Below are 20,249 nucleotides of genomic sequence, written 5' to 3'. Positions count from 1 at the left end.
CGACGAGGCAGCCCCGAAGGCTGCCCAAAGGGTTTCTGCCCTCGCGTGGAGTCCCTGGGGAGACCGAAGGATCAAATTCCACTTGCAGGGAGTTGGTACAGGCACCTCGCGTTCACCTACGGGATTAAGTTTGCCCAGCAAAGCCCACACGTTCCAGCCATCTGAATGTGTTAAAAGGTTGTTAAAAATGTGCTCTTGCATTAGCACAGGGATAGTCTCCTCTTGCCCAGCCAACTGACAGAAGCTTGGGTTTGGCACTATTCTCCCTAAAGAGAGAATTTTTGGGTAGTTCCCAAAGCCTGTCTCCTGTTTGTAGCTCTGGAGGGAGCAAAATGAAACTCTGGTCCTCTCTCATTTAACAAATCCTCCAGCTTTCCTTAGAAAAAAAAAATTAGTGGTTGGGATCAGATGTTGTCCGGTTCCTCTTGAATTCCATGGAAAGCTGCTATATTCAGTACTTGTAGGATTCAACCTCTAACAAATATCCACTGCATCTTATTTATCATGAGTAATTTTTTTGTTGATTGTGACAGTCTTAAAGAACGGTAAAATTTATGTGATAGTCAGACTTCAGTAACTGTCGTGGTTTCGGCTGGCATAGAGATAATTTTCTTCCTAGCAGCTGGTACAGTGCTGTGGTTTGGATTTAGGATGAGAACAATGTTGATAACCCACTGATGTTTTAGCTGTTGCTAAGCAGTGCTTACACTAAATCAAGGACTTTTCAGCTTCCCACGCTCTGCCAGGTGCACAAGAAGCTGGGAGGGGGCACAGCCAGGACAGCTGACCCAGACTGGCCACAGGGCTATTCCATACCACATCACGTTATGTATAGAAACTGGGGGCAGTTGGCCAGGGGGCAGTGACCGCTGCTCGGGGACGGGCTGGGCGCCAGTTGGCGGGTGGTGAGCAATTGCATCACTTGTTTTTCCTGGGTTTTGTTCCTCTTTTTTTTTATTGTTTTCCTTTTCACTATTATTTTTATTTTATTTTATTTTATTTCAATTATTAAACTGTTCTTATCTCAACCCACAAGTTTTCTCACTTTTGCCCTTCCGATTCTCTCCCCCATCCCACTGGGATGTGTGGGGCTTAGTTGCTGGCTGGGGTTAAACCATGACAGTAACAAAAGGTCAAACTCCTATGATCAGCTGTTTTCCTTTAATGATAGAAATGTGAATGACTGTTACCATGATGCAGAGAAAATGCCTTACCCTTTTGCTTACTAGAGAGAAATGATTTTGCATTTGACATGATTTTGGGAGCCACTGATGGATAGCAAGCTGATCCTGGTTTTCTAAGACATTGCTTATGTTTATTGCTGGATGTGAAAATGAAGACTGTAATGTTTCTGTACGGCATTAAATTTTTCTGCATGTTATACTTCGTCTGATGTCAGTAGTTTTAAGACAGTATTGACATGTACTGAGAACAAATATGCCAGACCTTATGATTTCTTTTTAGAGCTTTGGTTCATCAAGGAATATAAATTCATGCCTAATTTCAAATCTATAGGCTGTTCTCTGACTTGATTTACATCATATTCTTGATGTTCAGCATATGCTTAATCCTTTGCAAATCCTTTAGCAGTTTCAGCTGGTTAGTATATCTGTAATCAAACTTTTCTTAGCCCTGGGACTTGCAAAAATAGATGGACGTGCATGGATAGAAGCAAAGTGTCCGGTGTTTAATGAAGCACTGAGTAACTTAATGTTTCTGATCTGTGGTGGAGAAGAGTACAGCTTGTGATAAAAAGAAGAGATAATACCTAGAACATGCAGTAATCACTACTTTATTCTAATGTATTTCATTCTGTTAGATGTCTCTTTCAACAACAAGGCATTTTCTGTATTTTTTCCAGGGACAAGATTACAGCAGAACCAATTATTCCTTTCCAGGAGGCAGAGGAAAGATTTGGTACCATTTCATGTGGGAGGGATGGAAAGAGGAAGAGATTAATGCTGGCCAGAGAGGTCACAGATTCACTGGGCAGAGGGGAATGAACCACAGGGACCTTCTTGGGACTGTGCCAACAACTGTGGGAGTTACCGCTACTCACCAAAGTTTTCCTTCTCACGCTAGCCCCGGTTTGTAGCCTGGGGAATAAGGATTTGCTGGGATCCGGACGCCGTAATGAAGACCGTGCTTTGCCCAGCACAGCGTGACATCTGCAGTGCTTCAGCTGCGTGGGCTCACCTGCTCAGCGGCAGAAAAGGGGTGACTCCTGATAGCTCTGCTGTGCTAGCTCTGAAAAAATCACTTATTATCTAAAACGTGCGAAAGCTGTGGTTCACTATTGCTCCGAGCAGATGGCAGTGTTTCTGAGCTGTTGGGTTTCTGGAGGAGGTGGTGGTAGGAAACCAAACCATTAAATGCTGCTGCAGGAAAGTGCTGAGTCAAGACGGGGGCAATCGAGTGAAATGCCAAAAAAAGAAACCTTGGGGGGGAGGCGAAGAGATCAGAGAGCAGGTTGCAGCAGACAGCTGCAAAACTTCCTGCAAAAGCGCTCTGAAATCTCGTGTCCTGACACAGCTGGAAAAACACATTCCCAGCTTAGCAGGAAGAGGCGAAGGCAGAGGCGGCGGTATTTCGTCACGAGCCTCTTCTACAAACATAACTCAGATACAGGCGACTTGGTTCAATCCCACGCCGGCTGCCTGGGGAGGTGAGAGGAGGCAGGCGCTGGGCTTTGGCGTGGTGCTGGTAGAGCAGGTGCTCCTTCGCTGCCCCGCTGCAGGCATCCTCGGTGCTGCGGGATGCAGGGTGAGCTGGTGCCGTTGGTGCTGGGGTACCCTGTTGCGCTCCGAGGTGTTTCCAGCTGCGGCTGGATGGGACGTGTACTACAGCGCTCAGCAGCCGGGCTAAGGCGGCAGCAGATGAGATTTATGCATTTTGTGAGTCATGCCAAACTACTTCTAGATGTGGGTCTGTTTAACGTGAAAAAAACTTGTTTGACTGACAGCTCGACATATTCTTTGCACTTGTAACAGCAAAGTAGAAAAATGTCAATGCTCTCAATTTTGTGTTTTTATCGACATCCATCACTAACTTGCTGGAGATAGATCTTGTCAGCTTCAGAGCAGAAATTATTTTGTGAAAATGACTGGCTGTGCACATGAGGCACCTCCCACTTCCAAGTCTTATGAAAGATGTGTTGCCTGTAGCTTTTTCTGAGAAATTGAAAAGGAAGTTATGTCTAAAACATAGGGTTGGAAAGGCGACTCTGTATTATACAGTCATTTTCATATCTGGATGTTTTAACTGCAGGACATCAGTGCTACAGGATCCCTTGTGACCTAGAATAACATTACATCCCTTTTACAGAGAGCATCAGGGCAGATGATATATGTAATAATTATATATAATTCGCGTACGGTTTGCAGTTCTGACAGAGGTAGGAAATGAGGTCTGGCAAACCCTGAGCTAATGCCTGTTCACTGCATTGTCCTGAGCAACAAAACCCTTCCGGGGAATAATCTCTCTCCAGTTTGAGGTGGCGTGTCTGCTTTGTGCTTCTGCAGCCAGGATTTGAAGCAGCAGCTGCTGCTGTAGGAATAAAAAAGAAGAAACTGAAGGGATACACAGATGGTGCCAGTTCTGCAAGCAGCAGAATCGCAGCCCTTTGGTTGCAGAACCAGTTCTCCAGAGGAGTCAGCCTGACCTACTCCCTGGCCACAGCCTACAAGCAAGCTTTACCTGCACGGTGACAAGGTTCCAGCTCACCTCTGCAGAGGCTGTATTTTGTAATCTTCGTTCCCACCTCATGCCTGAAAGCTGTACCTCCTCCCCAGCACGCACCTGGCAGCGCTTGGTCTGCACAGTGTCTTGCCCAGCCTTTAGTGAAAATTAGCAGAGCAGCCTTGCGCTGAGCCTCACACTACCACCAACTGAAAGATTTTCTTGCTAGAGTTACGGGACTGCTTTTGAAAAAGGTACAGCAATATGCACTCGCAGCCCAGAAAGCCAACCGCATCCTGGGCTGCATCACAAGAAGCGTGGCCAGCAGCTCAAGAGAGGTGATTCTCCCCCTGTACTCTGCTCTTGTGAGACCCCACCTGGGGTACTGCATTCAGCCCTGGGGCCCCCAACATAAGAAGGACACGGACCTGTTGGAGTAGGTCCAGAGGAGGCCACGAAGATGATCAGTGGGCTGGAGCATCTCTGCTGTGAGGACAGTCTGAGAGAGCTGAGGTTGTTCAGCCTGGAGAAGAGGAGGCTTCAGGGAGACCTCATAGCAGCCTTCCAGTACCTGAAGGAGGCCTACAAGAAAGCTGGAGAGGGACTTTTTACAAGGGGTAATAGCTTTAAACTGAAAGAGGGTAGATTTAGATTAGATATAAGGAAGAAATTCTTCACCAGGAGGGTGGTGAGGCACTGGAACAGGTTGCCTAGAGAGGCTGTGGATGCCCCCTCCCTGGAAGTGTTCAAGGCCAGGCTGGATGGGGCTTTGAGCAACCTGGTCTGGTGGAAGGTGTCCCTGCCCATGGCAGGGGGGCTGGAACCAGATGATCTTTAAGGTCCCTTCCAACCCAAACCGCTCTGTGGTTCTATGATCCGTTTTTGACTGTGATAACAAATTGTTCTCAGATATAGTTCAAGCTTCAGAGACTATACAAGAGTAAAGCAGAACATGCATTGTGATAATTTCACATGAGGTTTTGTCTGGGAGGGAAAAAAAGCTACGTGTTAAGTGAACATCTTGCTAATAATCCAGCACTGATATTTCATGCTGTATTAAAACTACTTACCACTCCAAATGGTAAAAAGAAATCCATTCCCTATAATCTTAGATGCAATTTACTCGCACACTAGCCCCTCCCTATTTGCAAAGTCATAGTGACTAAGCTTTGCAAAGAAGCATTGCAGCCCTTGAGCCCTGCAATGGCCTGGGCATTATCAGAGTCCCACGCTTGGCCCTCCGTGTGCCTTAATTGCATAAAGCATCTAAATGTTGGATCTACTGGAACAGCAGTTACTGCAAGTTCCTTATTACTGAAAAAATCATTAGATGGAGCAGAACTTCTAGGCTTACACTTTTGTGAAAAGACAAAATTTTGTAGCAAAAGCAAGTTAAGATTACTTAGGCATTTTAAGACAGAAGTACCTAGTGACAGCCCTGTTTTCCTCCAGCTCTAAAACAGAGAGTTTTCGAGCTGACAAACAACTGATTGTTTTAAGGAGTAAGCTAAAGAACTATCACCAATGTTATAGAAGAATGTGTTTAACTGTATTCTTCTCTCTGAATAGTCTCGTTTAGTGTTAGCGGCCTAGCATTAGCAGCTAAAGTACCTGAAGCCTTAGGCCGCAAGAGCTGACCAAGCGTCAACTTTTGATAAAACTAACACTGCTAACAAAGAACTCACTGAATTCAGCAGATACGAGAGGAACGAAGAAGATAAGGACCAAGGAGACAATTCCAGGAGAATGAAGTCGCTTCAGAAGGCCAGCCCAGCAACAGTGAAAACCAGTAAGAAATCAAGAGACCACCGACCAGAATTAAATGACTAGACTTGGGGATCGGTGACGGGTGGTACGGGTATAATATATATATATGTACGTGAACTGGGGTAGGGGTCCCTCTCCAGAGGCACCCAGCTCGAGCTGTAACCAAAGAAGTAATTGGAAACCTTCACTCGGACTTGGCATTCTTAGTGGGACCCTAGGGTCGGACCCTGTTACGGTGGTCGGTGTGCGTAAATCCATAACAATCAATAAAAATTTAGTGTTTGCTGGATGTGAACTACTTTTCCTAAGCTTAAGAAAAGGTGTCTATCTACGGTGCTGCAATGTCTTACTGATTTTAGAAAATTAACTTTCAAAGTTACTTTTCTTCTTTCGTTTATATCCTAATGCTTATTTCCCATGAGCAGCAACAAGACAAGTTATAAGAGTCATTTTAAAGATGACCTTGTGTCAGGAAGGATTTAATTAACCAGAAGAAAAACCTGCTCTGTTGTAGGTTGATCAACATCCATTGCTCCTCTTCCCAGTTAACTCCATATTTCACAAGATACCCTCTGCACAAAGTCCAATGTCTCTCAAACCCTCAAGTAAGTTTTGAGGTGTTAATTTTCTAAATACACAGTATGTCCACAAGCCCTTGCCTCTTTAAGGAGGAGGGGGGGATATAAATCCAAAGCTACTGTCTGAAACTTGATTTGGCACCAGTTTATCTCAAAATCAGGAGAAAGTACAGTAACATATATCGCACTTCATACAGTAACAGAAATGAAAAGTATTTACTGCTCTCTGGTATTTTTGCCAGAGTAGAGATCTATCAATCTCCAATAATCCATCTGCTTCTGTAAGACTTTTATTTTTTTAAACAACAAAATTCTGTAGGATTGTGGAGAACATAGGAAGTAAGAAACATTCTCTTTAAGGAGAAATTGTTAGTGGAAAAACCACTCCACACATTTAGATGCCTCCAAGCTATAACAGAGAAAGAAGCACCTGAGCAGTGTTATTGGAAGACATTTGCCATACCTGTTTAAAACCACCACGCACTGGGAACGCTTTGGGATTACAGCAGCGCGGTGGCAGGTCAGCCTCCCTGCAGAGATCTGTTTGGAGGATCAGCGCTTGCTTTGCTACAGCCATCCCTGTTCCCAAACCACCCCTCCAGAGCTCGGAAAGTAAAATGAAACCACTCCGCCTCCCCTCTCCACCAAGTCCTCAAAGCACCCGCACCGGGAAAGGCCGGGCTGCAGATATTCCTGACAAATTCTGCTCAGATTTAGTCCAGAGGTTCCAAATGGCTGAAGAAACATTAAGAAACGGCCCAGTTGGCCATCATCAGTAACAAGCAAGCTCCCTCTCCAGCCCTGTCCTTTGTACTTTAGTAATTGTACCAGAGCCATTAAAAAAATTACTAACTGTACTGAGAGGTAAGGAATAATCGTACAGCAGGAGAGCAGCCTCCTCTACGAGCAACAAGCCACCACCTTTGGTATTTTTGTACCATTTCTGGCACTTCTACACATTCTAATCCTGATTCAGAGTTTGCGAGGATGCTTATTTCCTTCCCCTCCAATAACCTTGCAGAAGACTTATTTAAAAAAAATTCAGGAATGGAAGCCACTTAGAAAACTCAAGGGATTTTAATGACTGAATGAAGAAGGAACTACTTATTATATTTAAGTAGCAAACACGTATTTTGCTATCAAAGCACAAGCTAAAGAATTTGAAGAAGCCACAAACATTAGTAAGCCCAACATACAGAACTTTGAGTAAGAAGGCATTTTACACACAAGAGTTTATCAACACAAAACTGTTTAATATTTATTAAATGACACAAAATACCTAGATAACAGACTCACTCTCTGAAAGGACATGTATTTACATTATTTACCAACTTAAGAAAGACTCTCTGTACCCATATCAGACTTATGAAACATAAAAAAGGTTTTGCTGCTTTTTGCATCGAAGGATGCAACGGTGATACATGCCCTGTTTGCAAGTCTGCATAAACTGTTAACTTTTTGATGCAGTGAAAAAGCACAATTTTATATTCTGGTAGCCGAGTGAAGAGGCTTCTGAAAAGTAACAGGGTTAGTTTTTTTCCCCCACTCCAGACATACTCTGAAGAACTGTTATACAAAAAGTATATTACATTTTTGAATGCTGCTGTACTCTTACAATTTTAGTGTAACGTTTCAAATAAAATATTCTTCCTACTATATGAAATCACTAAAAAAGTGGTATTTGAACATTTCTTTAGATGCACTTTTCTTTTTTTAAAGAAAGCATTAGGGCAAATGATATGTCTAGGAAAAAAATGAAAGACTGACAAAAAAAAAAAGCAGAGACCAAAATATGAAGAACAGCTAAAGCAACTTAACAATTTGCTAGGGTTTGTTTTTTTTTTTTATTAACTATTTACTTTGGCACCTTTGTGTAAACTATAGAACAAAACGACGTTTACAACACATTTGCAATTACAGCATTTAAACAAAATGGTCACTTTTTAAACCAGCCAAGACAAAAAAATAGTCCATTTATGGGTATAAAGATTAAAAAACCTAAAATATATATTTCTAAGAATAAACTGCAATTTCTTATGAACAAGGTGCTATAAACTGCATGCAAGAGTCAAGATTAAAAATGTGTGGCCAAACAGACAAGCTGTGTTATAGCCAGATGAGTTGTGGTCCAAGCCCACTTTAATTTTTTTTCTTACAGAGATATATATGGCTCAATAGGCAGGCACATGATCCCAGCAAGAAGTTGCAGAGTTGTACGGCTGGACAATAAATCTTGGCTGCAGCTTTCTCATTAACCAGGAATGAGCAAGACCTTAGCAGAAGAGATGAACAAGTTCTTGGGGAAAACCCATGAAGATACAAGGCGCCTTCCACCCTCCCCTCTCTCACCCCCTCTCTCGGCCTAGCCAGGGTTCTCAAAGTCCATTCTTTGGGTTGCTTTAACTAGATTGCCACTTAGGGTCTGCCTCAGATCGTGGAAGTCCAATGAGATTTGAGGACATTTTCTATATAATATTTCTGCATTTAAGTTACTGAAATGGATGGGATAAAAATTAAATAAGCCTTCAGACCTTTCCAGTTAGTCTGACTGAATGCAACACACCTGTCTAACGAGGGAGGATTTTACCAGAACAGGTATTTCAAACATGTAGTGGTGTTAGATTTATATGCTACAACAGACTGAATGGAACCAGTTCCATACTGATACTTATCATCTCCTGTCTCCCAAAGAGTTAGGTTTTTATGCTCCTTCTCCAAAACACCTTTTTAAAAAGGAATCTTTTATTGGCTAAAGATACAAAACACATACAAGAAAAAGGAACATTGAATGCAAAATACAGAAGTTTTTTGGGGGGGCATTCTTTCCTCCCCAGTGGATCTCTATTTGAACTAATAATTAAAGATTTGCAGGAGCAGTCTTCAAGTTTCTTACCAGATAACTCTACTGTTAGTATTTTTCTTACAGAGGCAAGGGTGGTCCTGGATGTCTACCAGTGGTTATGCTGCAATAGTGTCAAAGGATAAGGCAGATTTTCTGCAGATCACAAAGAGCTGTATGACAGTTAGTAGAGGGTGACAGCAAATAATTTAGTAGAAGAAAAAAACATCTGCTTCATCTGTCAGCTGAGGACTGCATATAAAAGAGCCTGAGAGAAAACACAGCTGGAGAAAATACAGAATTAAACAGTAGATCAAAAAAGCAATAAAGGATGGGATGTGTCAGATACAAAATACACACACGTACACACACTCTCACTGTCTCGCACATGCACACCCCTGAATGTGGGATCACAGTGATAAGTTATAGATCATAGAGAGCCAAGTTACACACTGCCATTAAAAAAAAAAGTAACATCTTGCTTTCAAGAAATATCTGGTATTCCCCAGGACTATCAGTGCCTGAAAGAGGATGAGGTTTTTCATTGTGCTCTGCAACACAGCTGATGGTAGGTCTAAAGCCTGGCTGGGTAAGGAAGAACTGTTATGTGGAGGAGTTACCTTTTCTGCTGACACTTTGTTTACCATATATTCCTGGCACATGCTGCTATAGCAATAAAAAAATGCATTTTGTTGAAACAAAGCTCTACATTCAAGTGACTTATTCTCCCATGTCTTATAAAGATGCAAAGAATGCTCTCTGGTCATCTAAGAAAATATATTTTAGATGCCTTGTAGCAATACTTAACTTTCTATATGAGAGGTAGGCTTCTGGGTTCTAGGAGGCCTGCCACATCTAGGGCTGAGTTCTTAAAGCTTTAAGTTAAAGCAATCCAAAGCAGGGCAGTCTTAGAAGAGATGCCCTGTCTAAACCTTGAGGTTAGTTCAAGTTTAGAATGTTGCAAAGCAAAACAAGTATTAAAATCCATTTGTAATTTTTGTTCTTACAGCTTTACCACAAGAACAGTGTGGCTTTTCATAGATATCTGTAAATAGATTCTCTTGCTAGAGTATTGCTGCCAAGAGGTGAAGGCCTCCTACCCACGACTAGTAAAAACTGTCACTTTTTCCATTATGGCTGTTTTATGCTTATTACTCCCAAAGGTGAACACTAAGTCTTATAGGCAAGCCATATAAATCTAATCCGAACTTGTTTTGTTGTAGCAGTTATTTAAGAATGGTGTTTGTATATACAGTATACATGCCCACACTGCAAACTTTATACATCATTTTATATTGGTACCATTTTGTCTTAATTGCAACCAAGGATATTTTCCATTATATCAGCAATAAGCATAGCTTGGCTTATTCCCCATTTTCCCTCCCTCAAGGGAAAAATCCAAGTGTGGGCATCAACCAAACCAATGGTATGTTACTAACTGAAACGCATTCTGTACAGTAAATTAAAAGTTTGCATGCAGTTTAAGCATTTTAAAGGCTATTTTCTTATATTAATTAACCTTCTGTTTCCATTTAAAGGTGTGAAAGACATCTGTCATATATCAAGGGACTCCTCTTCAGACCCAGAGACAAATGGAATCACAAAGACCAGGTACTTTCTTTCAGCTTTCTGCACATCTTACTAAATAACATGCAAAGAGTTCAACAGCATTCTTCTTAAAATGTAAATAGTACTCTTTAAATGGGCATGTTAACCACTGAAAGAAGTCCACTCTACTATACTTTTCCATTACACTGCTTTCATTCAATCATCGGTAGTATAAAAAGTCAATTAACGGGATCAACAGGCTAGTTTATCCACTGGCAACTCTGTATGACACCAAGTGTGCAGAAAAACAAAGGCCAACATATGTTTATGCAATATAGTTGTACTGATTCGGGTTTTCTTTATCTCTTTCCATGTAGTCCCTGTCAATTAAGGATTCTATTCTCTTCTTAAGGTCAGCAGGCTGTAAAATAAAGCAGATGTCAGCATTATTACTTTGCAGTCAATGTTTCTCGGTTCTTTCTTTCTACTTAAGGCAAATATTCATACTGTTTAAGATGGCCGAGGAAACAGAAATCACAGTTAAAAAAAAAAATCCCTTAAAGCATCAAAGCTTCTAAAGTCTGCAATGTATAATTGACTGAAGAGAAAGTTACAAAATAGGCTTGTCACTTGCAGCTAAGCATAGACTTTTTACAGCAGGGAAAGATATTTGCTGCTGTTTAAACTGAACTCTAAAGAACTGCAATTCACATATTACGTACCAAAGCATTTCTATTTCTGACTTTTACCTGGTAAAAGATGGTACAAGTTTCATTTTATCTTGATGCAAGCGAGTTTTGCAACAGTTTGGGTGCCCTATGATTTTGCTGGGTGGACTTCATATGCCTCATAATAGAGAGTGAGGAAAAGCACTTAAATCATCTGTTATAACCCTGCAAAGCCCAACTGGAGTTTATGCAATACTTACAGGCCTGCCTGCAGGAACTTAACGTGGTAACAAAACAGAATAAGATGGCAGTACCTTTTATTTTACATTTCCATTGACAAAAACCACTGTATATTTGCATTCAAATAGATGCATCGCTGTCTATTTGAAAATCCATTTCCATTAGTACACAATAAGTAAGCTATTCATTTTATATTGCAACTATGGGCTTCTTTAGCTTTGAGACATTCACCAATATCTAATTTTTATTCCATGTATATATATATATATACACACACACATATACACACACATGTATTAACCAATATAATCTGTCTGGAAAAAACACTGTACATTTGTTGGTTACTAATTTATTAAAAACGATCAACCAAATTAAGGATCAAAACCAATTCTACATTACATATCTGAAAAATTTTCCCCTCATCCCCAAGAACGCATTGCCAGAACACTTAAATGCAAGAAGAACAGCGTACAAGGAGAGCCAGCTTCACAGTTACTGCTAACAGATGCTGGTTCTGAAAGCCTTTAGTAATAGCTTTTATTAACTTACTAAAAGCTTTAGGTAATATTCAGATAAATGAATGCAATTGGCACTTTAAAAATTCCTGAGAGTGAGTATTTGTCCTTCCCAATAGCAAAAAAATGGATGTTTTAGACAGAAGCACTCTGAGGACAGGCCAGGGAATATGAAAAGAAGTAATAAAATCTTAGAAGAAGAAAAATCAGTACTACACCTTTACTGGGAATTTAAGCTGGTTGTAGACCTCTGATACAAGCAGGTTATGACTCAGTGTCTTGCGCATCTTCATGATTCGTACAATTGCAGCGTCAATCTGGTATTGCCGGTCCTGGAATACTCTCTCTGTAGTGCTTGCCTGTTCCTCTACCTGAAGGATCCATTTAGAGAAGTTTTAAAAAGAACACTAGAAAACAATTCTTCTTTGTATCTCTAAGACAATTCTCAGTGTGAGACAGTAAAATGTCTGTTGTCAAATATCTGACATAAACCCTTTACAAATGTGAAGACCGATTATTAAAAAACACTTGTAAAAGTAATTAAAATCTTTGCACAGATTTTACACTGGATGGCTGTCAGGGAAAATTCACTGTGAACTTGCTTCTATGTTCACAAACCATTCAGTAAAACTTCAGGGAATGATCAAGGGCAAGAAGAATGTTCACTAATTGGAAGTTTTTTCCTAACCAACCTTATTTAGAGACATCTAGCACCACTAGTGTCTAAGTTAGTATGAAAGCACACATTTAAGTCTGCACTGTTAGGTATGTGCTATCATTCAAATTATACATGTAGCTTTTACAAAGATATCAGTACATACGTTACAACCAAGAGGAAAAAAGCTTGTAAATGGGCAGGCAACAAGATACTTAACCCAAGGATCTAGACCCCAGAGGATTAAAAAGAATATACCGTTTCTTTCATCTGAATTTGGTTGATCTTTATCCTGAAGAGCTTATGTCTGAAATCATCATTACATGTGAATTTATCACCATCTTCCACATCTTTGCCTTTGGGGCTTTTAGTCAGTACTCTGGCTTTGCCACAAGCCAGAGACTGAAGTGTCCTTCTCAGCTCTCCGTCCTCTAAAGCAGAAACAAGTTGTTTAGGTTTTTTTTAGTAAGAACACTCGGAAGTAGTCAGCTGTTTTCAATACCAACCTATCCCAGTGGCTTGCTTTATCTCCTCTAAACTGAATTCCTCTCCTTCATTAAACATGAGCAACACCAGTGTCTGGAACAAGGAGACCTGAAGTTCTTTTTTGCCCTGTCACAAGAGAAATTAACAGACATCACTAGGCTGGTTTTATTTTTTTGGGGGGGTGGGGGGGGAGGAGGAATAAGTCACTCTTGTATGTCAATTATTTCACTTGAAGGATGTAATTGTTATTTTATTCGTTTGGGAATATGAAAGAATAAAAAGTTACTGGTCACCTTGTGTTTGCTATGAAATGCAGAACAAACTAGAGGTCAGAAGGCTAGACTATTATATCCAGTGACAAAACTCACCCAAGATACGCATCAACTTACTCAAGACAAATCTCGAAGCACTGAGTGCTTAAAATTACAATTTGAAAGATCTTTAAGTCAAAGTGTAACACAAACATTAGTTTAAGAAACACAGTATTAAGAACTACAGGATCTTTGAAATAACCAAGTTTGATAATACTTGTTTTGCCATTAACGTTTTTCTGAAAAATAGAACTGGTAAGCATTCCTATTCCAAGAGACTTTTTCTTGAAATCTGTTTGTGCCTATGAAGAAATACTGAAGGGGAGTAAGTGGAAGCCCTTTAACAACAGTTGTGTTCTTCTACCATCCAAAACTTTTATTTCAGTAGTGAAAAGCTTACTGTAAAGATGCTTAGTGCTGTCAGATGAAGTAAGGTCATCTATGGAACACAGGCCCCCCCCCCCCCCCCCCGCGTATAAAAATTAGTGCCATTTTTAATATGGAACTAAACCCACTGGATATTTTCCCCAAGCAGTAACCAGCAACTTTTTTTTTCCACCGATACAGAAAACAGATGCATCTTCTTAGACCTCAATAGATCTATTTCAGAAACTACCAACTCCAGAAATAATAGCAAGAGGTTAAAAGTAATTGCAAAAACAGTGCTAAGTTTTCCATCACAGTACAAAAAAGCTTCCCGATATATCTCTAAGGTACAACCCAGACTTGGAATCAGCAAAGCAACAGGAATAAGAGGAACAATACACTCACCTCTTTAAATTCTGCTTTTAGTACACAGTGTCCTAGTGTTGACTGCCACTGAAGTTTCCTACCACTGTGTTTTCCTAAATAAAAGGTCTTGAAAATCTCCTGCAGTTTTACCATCTAAAAAGAAATGAAACCCAAAACAGTAAAACACAATTTCTACTTTAAAAACATCCTTCCCTCCTCCACAGTCAAATAAGCCTTAAATAAAGACTTAGAAAGATTAAAGGAACTGCAAGAAAAGAAAACAAACTTTATTTAAAAAAAACCCAAACACTTCTGCATTTCTTTCTAGAGATTATATGCATATTTAAAACCAAGTTGCAGTTGATCTCATGAAGCATTACTGATACTTGGTATGATACATCTATATTCATTACCTCCGGGGGCAAATGGACCTCCATAGGCACGTAGGTTGGCCAATAACCCATAGTCAGAATATTCACTGTTAGTTCAATGTTGCCAGGTACATTCTGATTTTGCATATACTGCAGAAAGAAACAAAGGAAACTGAAATAAAGCAATGTTTATTAAACACATTTCAGGTAGAACTGAAAAGTTAGTTAGAACAGGCATTATGAGAGCACAGAAAGATGACCTTATGATGTCTTTGCTGTATAAATGGCAAGTTACATACAAGAAAATTAGGATAAGAAAAAGCACTTTTCAGAAGTTCTAAAGGCACTTTCATACAGGAAGAAAATGGCAGAAGTGTTTTAGCAGGCTGATGTGAAGGTGTACCTAATTATGTGTGAATGGAGGAAAGAATGTTAAAATTAGCTTGTAATCAAAACATTACAGAAGCACCAGAACTAATGGGCAAAAATTTACAAGCCAGTCCATCAGAATATAGCAGTGTTAAAAATGTTTTAGAACTGGTGTTAAAATGTTTTATAAGTTTACAATTCTTCTTTTATTACTGTGTGTGTGTGTTTTTTTTTTTTTAAGCTGCTGCTTCTTTCAGGTTTTTTTGCTTTGTTGTTCAGGAAAAGCATTAATAAATCCAGTAAAATTTTCAAAAGCACAGACAGCACAGAATTAAGAAATAGATTCCAACTGATTTTCAGTAGAGACTGTTTTCCCAGTTGGGCTTTTGTCCACTCCTTTTGAAAGCAATCACCTACAAAGTCCTTTTCTCTGTAGTGAAAGAACATTACAGACAACTGGAATAATTCAAACGGAGTTCAACTCAATTACAATAGAAATGTTCACAACTGAAGACATCCTGCACCCTCTCATTAGGCTTTCTGAGAAAAACTCATTCAAAAAGCAAGTAAATGATGGAGCCAGGGCAGGCTTTCCCACCGTACCTGTTTAAATTGTATCATTATGTCTTTTGAAAGCTCCATATCTTTAAACATTCCTTCAAGTTTGCTGGTGAAAGCAGCTCCACATTCTATAAAAGAGGAAATGTAAATCTTAAAAATTAAGCTTGTTTATTTTCAACACCATAGAGTAGTTATTCTTAAGTATCAGAATGTACTTCGAAGCAAGACGACCTATTTCAGCATATGTTCTTACATAAAGACCTGGATTCTAATTAAGATACAGGATAAAGTTATAAACAAGAAGGGGGAGAATGTTTTAATGTGGCAGCTGTTTTGCAAGCCAGTTGTTTTTCCACGTGGACATGACTGTTCATCCTAGGACTCCACTGGCAACCTGTCACTCAGATGACAATTCTAATCTCTATCAGCTGCCTACCAAACTGTCTCTTGATGATAAAATAAGATCAAGTTCTAAATATCTTACTCTTACCACCCAAAGACTCCATCCTATGAAACAATGAAGACCAGACTAGAAGACTGCTAGCTGGCAGCTTCATGTTTCAGACCTTATATGGAGTGAATAACAAGCAGAAGTCATCCTCAAGTTCTCTGAGCACATCACTGATTTATTCAGCAGGGCACCTCAATTCTATCCTGCCAGCCAAGATACACCATGCACTTTAAGCTCCTGGTTTTTGGATATTGCTGCTATAATTACAAAACTAAAAGCAAATGAGTCTCTTCAAAACCCACCAGTCTTTCAAGACTTGCACACGGGGGTTTTGCCCTCAGGTAAAGGGGAAATACAAACAGCACTTCTGGGAAGGCATGTTAAACCAACTTATTTTTAAAAGAAAGCAAGCCAATAGATAGACAGACAGATATTTACCATGTTTGAGTTTGGAAAGCATAGATTTTTCAGCATCTACTGATGCACTCTTCCCAACTAATAGTCTCTTTGCTAGATCTTTTTTATAAAAGGCCTCAAAGACATCTTTTCCTGTAAGAGATGAGATTTGACAGTGATCACAAATCATTGTTTGTTTTAAACAAGCATTACCTACAAGAGGCCCAATTCAAAGCTCAGTAAAGCTAATAAGATCCTTCACATTAAGATTTCCACAGATTTTGAGTCAGGTTTTGTTGTTGGCATTTTAACATGCAAACTAGTTAAACAGCACTACACCAGCAAACTGCATCTACAGAGCACGCACACTTGAAAACGCAGACAGACTGCAAAAATTATTTCAAAGTACCTTTACGTTACTGATTAAACAACTGCATCTCGACAAAAAACCCGACACTTACCATATATGAATCTAAATATGATCATAATTTTATCCAGCATTTTTTCAAGTTCTTCATCAGTAGCTTCTTTGTTGCCTGCACGAAGCTTTGAATCTACATATTTAGCTAAAAGAACATTAAGGAATAAAAAGTTTAGCATATGCTTAGTATTACAATGAAACAACAATTTTAATTTTTTTTTTTTTAATCGAATATTGTGACGTTTTTGGAAACGTAAAGGATCCTGAAATTATCTTCAAATCAGTTTCATCACAGCTGGCTTGATATATTTTCAAAGAGGCTATGAAGTTATAAAAACATTATAGCCTAATCTCCTTTTCCAGATAAGCAATTACTGCATCTTAACTTTATTAGCATACATAATGTTAAAAAAAGATTTCTGCATATGTAAAAAATTCTGGTCCATATTATGAACTCAAAGTAAAAAGTCACTATTGCTTTAGATTGACATGGCTATAACAGAAGCAAAAAGATCAGAAGAAAAATATGTAAACCAGTTATTTACATGTGTTGACTATGCTGCTGAATTTCTCTAGCAGATTACTGTTTGTTTTAATTTCAAATGGTTTGGTAAGCACATTACAGTTAGTGAATTAATTTAAAAAAAGGGGGGTAGAAGGCATTACTCCACAAGCCTAACAGCACAACAGATTGCAAAGCAGGTATTATTCACTGTGTGGGGAAATGATTAAGGTATTCAGAAGTGCAGAGAGCCAGGCTTGTAATGCACAAATCTGTAAACAACATTCTTTGCAAACTAGAGAGGCTCTGTCCCCACATCACGAGAGGTACAGTGCATCCTCATCTCTCTTCACTTTTATATATTAAAATATAGATATCTATGTAGAGCCCCTAATAGCTCTGTGCACGTGTGTTGTTGGCACAGTTATGTAAGCTTTTGAAGTCAAATTATTAGTGGTATTCTCACATCTGGACACCAGTCAATTGCTGGAATGCCTAAGTTCTAATGTTGTTCACTTTTCTATAGCCTAGCCAGTGAACTGATGAACAGAGCTTGTTCTTAATTTTTAATGCTATACTACCAAATAATTCACTTGCATAGTAAGGCACAGTAGATCCCCAGTTTAACAACGTATTGTGCATAATAATGCCTTTTAACACACAGTTCCATCATATCCCATCTGTAAGCTGCATCAGCAACTCCCTCTTGTCCCCCACCCAAATTCTCACATGGGAAGAAACTGAAGAAAAAATACCTATGAGTTCAGCTGGCTTATTTGGTCTTTTGTTAATGAATGTTTCAAAGGCTTCTTTCATGGCATTTACAAACTTCTCATTCTTGAGAAAGCAAACATCAATAATATGGTCAACTTTGTCTTTAAAATCAAGTAGTTCTTGGACCATGGTTTTGTCTTTTTCTGGATTAATTACTATGGTGCTACCAAATGCCTGCAAAATAAAACATATCTTTCAATAAGCCTGAATAATGAATTTAAATGACAAGACTTCTAAAAGCCTAAGTTATCTTTGTAATGTCTTGTTTCTGGTATTCATATTAGTTCCACTAACACAATAGAATTAATAGCATTATGAACTGTTTACTATATAATAATTCCCAGACCTTGTATGTTGATTTAAAACCAGTCTATGAATAAGTGAACAGATTCAGAACTTTTGTCTGAAGAAATAAACTTAAGCATGACAAAATTAACGCACCCTTTTTAAACATCTATACCCTCCGGTTTTACACAAGTATAGCTCCCACTAAACTCAATTTTATTTAACAGTACTCCTATACCATTATGAAGCCTTCCTTCACAACAACCATACTTTCTATAACAAAATTTTCACTGAGTAATAAGATGAAACATGGTAAGTGATATTCAAGTGCTTTTTGAACTTCAATTGGTTGGTAACTTAAGTTATCACTCATTCTGACAAGAAGTTTTCGCAGGGGGAAGACAGAAACATTGTCATTACCACATGTCTATTGGAGAAATATAGCTGTCACCCGGAACTAACTATAAGCAAGATTATTATTATTAAAAGCCAAATTTATTTGGAGTTTAATAATTCAATGGAACGTTCAATATTTGCTTCAATAGGGCTAGAACAGTGACTGTACTTTTCCTAGTACAGTTTCAAAAGCTGCCCATTAAATATATGCTTATAAGCAAGTAGTCTTTACTTCTTAGAAAAATGCAATAGTTTATAGAGATGACTCAAATATCTGTGTATAAACCCCATCGATACAAGAGCGGTATCTGTTCCAGAGTTCTAGAAACAGTACCTTTATGTACTCAATCCAGTGTTGCAAGAGAACCTGTACTCCGCCTCTCACACGACTGAACAACTGATACAGAAGAGACAGGTCTTGAATTCGGTTTTCATCGAGAAGGTGGTTTAAACCTGCAAATGAGAGAATTTCAATAGAAATTAAAACCAGAGTAATCCAAAGAAAGCGCAGCATATTATTACAGTAAGGGACCTCTTCAAAGCCAGTATTTTTTATCAAGCAATTAGTGGTAGTGGGTTTTTTTTTTTAAGCCACCTAATTTAACACTGAAACACAGAATGGCTACCTAAACTGGCTCAAACCTTAAAAACCTTGTTATTGCAATGGCTATCTTAGGCTACATGTGCTTTACATAACATACTTATCACAACACCTTGCTTACTTCTGCTTTACTATTCCCTAAAGATTTGAAAAGTTTACACTTTGCTGATCTGCAGGAAAGGCTCCTTGGCAAGACAGAGCTCTGAGTCTCAATTCCAGCTGTAAAATAAATTTTACAGACGTTTGAAGGCAAGCAGCTTCAAGAAATATCTTCACCTTTCACTTTTTAACTTTTTGGCAGAGAAGGCCTGATGCTCCACAGCAAGGTTCTAAGAAAGTAGATGGGTAAATATTGCAAACTTGATACTCCTCTCAGCAGAGTTTGTTCCAGATGTGCAGGAAGATGCTCACATACCAGTTTCATCCAGAACCTGGCTAGTAAGGACTTGGTTACTTTCTTTTATTATTCAGCTCTTGCTGCACCCATATCTATTTCCAGACTATCCCTCAGAGCAACAGAGGGCCACTTGACACCACAGAGACTATTGCAGAACTGAGGCAATGTACTTCATTACTCAAATTGTACTAAATTTTTAAAACAAGCTGCTTTTTGTGAGCAGCGAGTAATCAGTATTTCCCCTTTCTGGTACAGCCATAATTTGAAGGCTACTCCTTTACCTCTGAGTCTTCAAAATGCTATTTAGTACACTGAACTCAAGAGTCCCCTATTCTAGTTTTCCTTTTGCTTTGGTGTGCATCTGAAGACAGCATTGCGTCTCCTTACCCCTGACAAGGAGAATGGTATTTGCCCTCTTGCAAAATGGTCAATGCTCTACCATGAACTGAGTAGCAAAGGGCGTTAAAGAATGAGGTAGCTTGTGTCCTCCCCCAGCACCTGAATCTGTCACTTTCTTTTTCAGCACAGGAATTGAAAGCCCCGAAGCAGTAATCAGAAACATTTCTATAAAGAAGAAAGTTTACCTTTCTGAAGAATGGCTGTTAAATGTTCACCTAGAAGTTGCTTTTCTACAGTAGCAATTAGTGGCTTCCTATAGAAAAAACGTTTAGAATTACTTTTCCTTTTTCCATTATTGACAGTTTTAAA

General features: G+C 39.2%; 1 protein-coding gene and 1 long non-coding RNA gene across 5 annotated transcripts in view; one reads left to right on the top strand and one right to left on the bottom strand.

The window, feature by feature from the left end:
• The first annotated feature begins 1,573 nt into the window (after nucleotides 1–1,573).
• Nucleotides 1,574–10,473, top strand: LOC148056668 (uncharacterized). Its single transcript, XR_015702595.1, has 3 exons — nucleotides 1,574–5,467; nucleotides 5,960–6,050; nucleotides 10,401–10,473. It is a non-coding gene; the product is annotated as an uncharacterized LOC148056668 (long non-coding RNA).
• Nucleotides 8,521–20,249, bottom strand: part of CUL4B (cullin 4B) — a 25,215-nt gene continuing 13,486 nt past the window's right edge. For all 4 annotated transcript variants that reach the window (XM_087748581.1, XM_087748583.1, XM_087748582.1 and 1 more), the window contains 12 exons: nucleotides 20,126–20,193; nucleotides 18,878–18,996; nucleotides 17,844–18,036; nucleotides 16,627–16,731; nucleotides 16,208–16,318; nucleotides 15,361–15,446; nucleotides 14,431–14,538; nucleotides 14,057–14,170; nucleotides 12,995–13,100; nucleotides 12,747–12,919; nucleotides 12,052–12,204; nucleotides 8,521–10,831 (listed from right to left, as the gene is read on the bottom strand). In XM_087748581.1, the coding sequence (XP_087604707.1) occupies nucleotides 10,736–10,831; nucleotides 12,052–12,204; nucleotides 12,747–12,919; nucleotides 12,995–13,100; nucleotides 14,057–14,170; nucleotides 14,431–14,538; nucleotides 15,361–15,446; nucleotides 16,208–16,318; nucleotides 16,627–16,731; nucleotides 17,844–18,036; nucleotides 18,878–18,996; nucleotides 20,126–20,193 (1,432 nt within the window). In that variant the 3' untranslated portion in view covers nucleotides 8,521–10,735. The remainder of the gene's footprint in view (nucleotides 10,832–12,051; nucleotides 12,205–12,746; nucleotides 12,920–12,994; nucleotides 13,101–14,056; nucleotides 14,171–14,430; nucleotides 14,539–15,360; nucleotides 15,447–16,207; nucleotides 16,319–16,626; nucleotides 16,732–17,843; nucleotides 18,037–18,877; nucleotides 18,997–20,125; nucleotides 20,194–20,249) is intronic.

Source organism: Nipponia nippon, unplaced genomic scaffold, assembly GCF_047370975.1.
Source record: "Nipponia nippon isolate SJK-2023a ecotype South Korea unplaced genomic scaffold, ASM4737097v1 scaffold_12, whole genome shotgun sequence".
In the NCBI taxonomy this organism is placed as follows: Eukaryota; Metazoa; Chordata; class Aves; order Pelecaniformes; family Threskiornithidae; genus Nipponia; species Nipponia nippon.
The sequence above is the reverse complement of the archived record's forward strand: the minus strand, read 5'-3'. Positions and strand labels throughout refer to the sequence as shown.